The sequence below is a fragment of the Sphaeroforma arctica genome (assembly GCF_001186125.1).
Source record: "Sphaeroforma arctica JP610 unplaced genomic scaffold supercont1.605, whole genome shotgun sequence".
NCBI lineage: Eukaryota > Ichthyosporea > Ichthyophonida > Sphaeroforma > Sphaeroforma arctica.
The window spans coordinates 37,484-42,684 of record NW_014039953.1 but is presented as its reverse complement, the minus strand read 5'-3'; the positions used below and the strand labels follow the sequence as shown (position 1 = coordinate 42,684).

The following is a 5,201-nucleotide window of genomic DNA, read 5'->3' as shown; positions in this document are numbered from 1 at the left end:
GAATCATCAGCTTCACGTCACAATTGCAGACCTTGTTGCGCGAGTTGAGGCCCTTGAGCAACCATAATTATCACAGTCTATATCATTTGTCGTCAGTGTTTCCGACTGGCGTTTGATTTCGATCTAAAACCCTAAATAAACAAATAAATAAAACATGTCACTCCGCAGAATTGGTCGTGCAACCTCGTCGTTAACACCGAAATCGGTTGGTCCCTGGCCGGTGATGAACGGCGCGTTTTTGCGTGCAGATGTGCTACCAACCTCCTTTGACTACGAGGGTTTTTTTGAGCAGAAAATCAGCCAGAAAAGAACAGACAACTCTTAGCAACTCGGCGTGCTCGGTCCCCCCAGACACGCGAGCAATTCGTTGCCACGATCCATTTTTGTGTAACGTTTTCATTTATTTATTAAAGTGTTTCTACATTTAACTCTAATCGTCAAGTCTGAGGCGTTTACGCATTGGTGCAGTCATACCGAGCCTCATACAGCTGTTTACCTGTGGTGTGTGCGCGGAGGTCTCTGAGGAAGTTACGACCACTGTGTGTTGTACATTTATCCTATGTACCAAATGTGTCAACCGACTAGTTCAGCGCACCTGTCCTAACTGTCGTAGTTGCAACGTGCACCTCATCAGAAACCCACTGGCCAAGCATGTCTTGCAAGTTCATCCTCCGTAATATTTCCAGCCCCTGATTTGTGGAGTCGAATCTCCATATGCCGATTTCAAGTCTCAACCAATTATTGACCGTTGATTGAAAAGATAATGTGCGTCGAGGTGGTGTGGCAGCTCAGAGCCACGCGCATGTACATGTGCGCGGGTCTCTCGACCGTAGCACTCTGACTCACCAATCGCCACGCTATAGGACGCCTGGTTGGTTGTTCCACAAGATGTGCCAATCGCCAAACCCTAAAACAAAATATTTCGACATGGATGACCCTGTGTTGTGTGAGCTAAGTTAACTCTAATAAAAATCCTTTTGCATACTTGAATTTTAGTGCACTTTTCATTTTTGTTAACTTAGTGTACTGAAAGATTAAATCTATTGATTCGCTTTTTAGCTCATCGTAATGTCCTCGACTAGTCTATACTTTTCTGGACGTATCTCGCTTGAGATCAAGTTTGGTTCTGATCTCTCTCAATTCTTCGGCGTGCTTGTATTGATCGTCGTCACGACGTTCAGAGATCAAGTTCAAGCGATGTGACAAACGCGCGTTCTCCTCCTTCAAGAGGGCCTTCTCGTCCTTCAACACGGTAGTCTCTTCCTTCAAGGACACTTTGTCTTCTTCCAGAGTTTTCATAATATCCGATGTGTGCTCGAGGTTCAGCTTGAGAGTCTCGATGGTGTGAGACAGATTGTGTTTCACATTCACGCTCCCAACTTCCTTAGCAATGTCGGTAAAGTGCCCCACTATACTCTGAAGCTTTTCGCGCGGAAGGGAAAACACTTCCGTCTGTCCCTCGTACATGAACGGCTTCGCGTCGTGGAGCTCGTGGAAAAAGTCCTTGACTGCCTTCTCGGCCTTGGAAGCCAGTTCAGCGGGCATGTATATAACAGCCAGACGTTCCGCACCGGGGAACTTACCTTCATGTGCTGTCAGTCGACGCATGATACTTGTTTTGGACATACCGAGCTTGACCACGACGTGGTTGTCGTCTGCTTCAGTGGGTACAGTGCACTTATCCTGCAACTGCTCCACGGTCCCGACGAGGATGAGGTAGATACCCATCTCAAAACAAACAGCCACTTCAGAGGGGATGGTCTTGGATAAAGACTCTTTAGCTAGCTCGATAATTGCCACGTCGTCGCGTTGCATGAACGGATGTAGGATGTCCAGCATCCACTTTGCATACGGTCCCTTCCTGGCTTTGCGGCTATTAAACATATATTGGACGAGGCCGTCTAAGGAAATGTAGACAGGATCAGTCGCGTCCGATCCGAATCGAAAACACATCTCATCTTCAACGGTAGCCTTCACAACCTTTGCCCCTGTAACTCCAACGAGATTTGCCACATCAGTAGCCTTATAGAATGTACCAGAAACTGTACCATCACCTATAGTGTGCACGTCAAATACATCACCCTCGCATGACACAAATGGTGTACTTCTACGTGTGGGTGTGTCCCTACTTATGGTATGCATGATACAAATGTGTCCTGACTAATGGAATGCTATACCACTGTTTTCTGACTTGAGCTCACTTTCGTTTTTTGTTTTTTCAAAGTTCGTATTTGGATAAGTCACGGTGTTTCGCGACAGCAAGCTCACCTTTGCTCGCGTTCTACCACCGGCACTGACACCTTACCATTGACCCTACCGTACATTTCGCGACAGCAAGCTCACCTTTGCTTGCGTTCTGCCACTGGCGCTGACACTTACCATCGACCCTACCGTACGACAGCAAGCTCACCTTTGCTCGCGTTCTACCACCGGCACTGACACTTACCATTGACCCTACCGCGACAGCAAGCTCACCTTTGCTTGCGTTCTGCGACATCACTGAGTCGTAGCGTATGTACAGTGAACAGGATACGTGACGTACTTCACTATGGGGCTTGGTACTACCGTTCGAGTCTGTAATAGCGGTACGAATTGGGACCTAATGAACGGTATCACTAGTCTGTTGGTTCAGAGGATGTGCAAAATGTGTAACCTTCCGACTGGCGTTTGATTTCGATCTAAAACCCTAAATAAACAAATAAATAAAACATGTCACTCCGCAGAATTGGTCGTGCAACCTCGTCGTTAACACCGAAATCGGTTGGTCCCTGGCTTTTGTGTGCAGATGTGCTACCAACCTCCTTTGACTACGAGGGTTTTTTTGAGCAGAAAATCAGCCAGAAAAGAACAGACAACTCGTACCGCGTGTTCAACGACATTAACCGTCTAGCCGAGCGCTTTCCAAAGGCTCGTGGTGGGGGACACGCCGACATTACTGTTTGGTGTGCCAACGATTATCTAGGCATGTCGAGACATCCACTGGTTATCGATACGATGCGGCGGGTCTTGTCGCTCCACGGCGCCGGGTCCGGTGGTACTCGCAATATCAGCGGCAACACCCGCTTTCACCGCGAACTTGAAGCGGAGCTTGCGGACTTGCACCGTAAGGATGCGGCACTGGTGTTTACCTCGTGCTACGTGGCCAACGATACTACACTGCAGACGCTGGCCAAGCTTTTGCCTAACTGCATCATTCTGAGCGACAAACAAAATCACGCCAGCCTCATTGCTGGGATTCAGAATAGCCGCGCAGACAAGGTTGTTTTCAACCACAACGACACGAATGATTTGGAACAGAAACTGGCAGCGCTGGACCCTTTGCGACCAAAGATTGTGGTGTTCGAGTCAGTATATTCAATGTCTGGGGTCATTGCACCAGTTGACGAAATCTGCACGATAGCTCGAAAATACGGCGCACTAACGTTCATTGACGAGGTTCATGCCGTTGGTATGTATGGCGATAGAGGCGCCGGTGTAGGTGAGCAATTGGGCAATCACGTGATGGACAAATTTGATATTGTCGCCGGTACGCTAGGCAAAGCGTATGGTGTCATAGGAGGGTATATCGCTGGATCCACAGGACTCGTTGATACGGTGCGCAGCTACGGATCCGGATTTATTTTTACAACGTCACTCCCTCCAGCCGTTGCATCTGGTGCGCGTGTGAGTGTCAAGCACCTCAAAACGAGTCAGGTGGAGCGCACTAGTCAGAGACGGCACGTGCGTGAGCTCAAGACGCGGCTACACAAGTTGGGGATCCCAATAGCGGAAAACACGGGCCACATTGTCCCCATCTTGGTCGGTGACGCCAAGATTTGCCGTGCCATTTCCGACACGTTGCTGCAGAAACACAACATATACGTGCAGAGCATCAACTATCCCACCGTACCTGTGAGACAGGAGCGGCTGCGTGTTACCCCAACACCGGCACACACCCCAGATCTGCTGGACACGTTCTCGGACGCTCTTCTTGATGTGTGGAACCTGTGCGGTAAAAATTAGCTTCAGCGCAGGGGCGAAAAGACTAGGTGTCGCACTCACTCGAACGGTGGATACCATTAGTTACCGTTCGAGTCTAGTCTGTTGGTACAAAGTATGTCCAAAAAGGACTCTGTCGCACTCACTCGAACGGTAATGCCGTTCGAGTCTAGTCTGTTGGTACAAAGTATGTCCAAAAAGGACTCTGTCGCACTCACTCGAACGGTTGACGTGTTTACCTCGTGCTACGTGACCAACGATATAGTATCGTTGTGAAAAGCAAGGGGTGAGCCGAAAATTGGCAAAGGGTGAGCTGTGCGAATAGGCCCAGAGTGCGCTGAAAGGCAAGGGGTGAGCCGAAAATTGGCAAGGGGTAGAGAATCGGCTTAGGCGCAAGAATCAACGCAAATTTGCAAAACCCATCGTCTGTGTCCGTTTGTCTGTGGGCGCCATTTACATATACCTTTAAGGGATATGTGCCTATGGCGAAAAGACTCGCCCGAGACTGACGAAGCGAAAAAAAATAATTAATAAAGGTATTTTACATTTGGCATGAAATAAAGGCATTTTTTAAAAGACTAGCATATTGTTCATGTACATTTTGATTGGTCAGTCAAGTAATGGATTTTCTCTAAAGGTCCACCAATCACCCCCGATTGGTAGGCCCGTGATATTTACAAAGTTTTCGAAAAATGGGTATAAATACAAACACACTGGTCCGTTTGGTGATCATTCTACATCACAATAAAAATGGAGAACCAAAACGAAGAACGACTGATGAAAAGCTACGTTGCGTATCTACGAACTGGGAACTTAGCACGTTTCGAAACATCATTTCGAGAGTTCAGAAAAGCATGCGAGCATGACAACATTGATTATTTGGTCATCCAAGTCGTCAAAATAATCGACCAGGCCAGTCTGCTCGTCATATCGAAAATCACCAAGGACCGGGAAGAAAACGCCTTTGGAATTCTCTTTGAAAACATCGATCTGGAATATTTACACGTGGATGACTACGAGGGGATCAATCTACACTTGAGTTTCGGCAATTACCAAAATTTTAGGGTTTTTGCAGCATTGTCACTGGGTATCGCCTCTTTCCGCGCTTATGGCTTCCATGGCTTCAGCTGGCGACACCCCCGCAACCGACTGGTGATGATCAAAACATTCACCCTATCCACGGCTACATATGGGCTGAACATTATTGCCTGAGCTCCGCCTAT

At 47.9% G+C, this 5,201-nt stretch overlaps 4 protein-coding genes across 4 annotated transcripts in view; 3 read left to right on the top strand and 1 right to left on the bottom strand.

The window, feature by feature from the left end:
- The window catches only part of SARC_07541 (hypothetical protein), a gene marked incomplete at both ends in the record, with an annotated part of 1,871 nt that extends 1,804 nt beyond the window's left edge, over positions 1 to 67 (top strand). The window contains one exon of the mRNA XM_014298525.1: positions 30 to 67. Within this exon, the coding sequence (XP_014154000.1) occupies positions 30 to 67 (38 nt within the window). The remainder of the gene's footprint in view (positions 1 to 29) is intronic.
- A 1,016-nt stretch (positions 68 to 1,083) lies between these two features.
- Positions 1,084 to 2,142, bottom strand: SARC_07540 (hypothetical protein; the record flags this gene model as incomplete). Its single annotated transcript, XM_014298524.1, has 1 exon — positions 1,084 to 2,142. One exon carries the CDS (start codon positions 2,140 to 2,142, stop codon positions 1,084 to 1,086), a length of 1,059 nt encoding a protein of 352 aa, XP_014153999.1.
- Positions 2,143 to 2,709: 567 nt separating this feature from the next.
- Positions 2,710 to 4,002, top strand: SARC_07539 (5-aminolevulinate synthase, mitochondrial; the record flags this gene model as incomplete). The annotated part of the gene is made up of 1 exon (XM_014298523.1): positions 2,710 to 4,002. One exon carries the CDS (start codon positions 2,710 to 2,712, stop codon positions 4,000 to 4,002), a length of 1,293 nt encoding a protein of 430 aa, XP_014153998.1.
- Positions 4,003 to 4,728: 726 nt separating this feature from the next.
- SARC_07538 (hypothetical protein) lies at positions 4,729 to 5,190 on the top strand (the record flags this gene model as incomplete). The annotated part of the gene is made up of 1 exon (XM_014298522.1): positions 4,729 to 5,190. The coding sequence occupies one exon, from the start codon at positions 4,729 to 4,731 to the stop codon at positions 5,188 to 5,190; it is 462 nt and encodes a 153-aa protein (XP_014153997.1).
- Between the last annotated feature and the right edge of the window lie 11 nt (positions 5,191 to 5,201).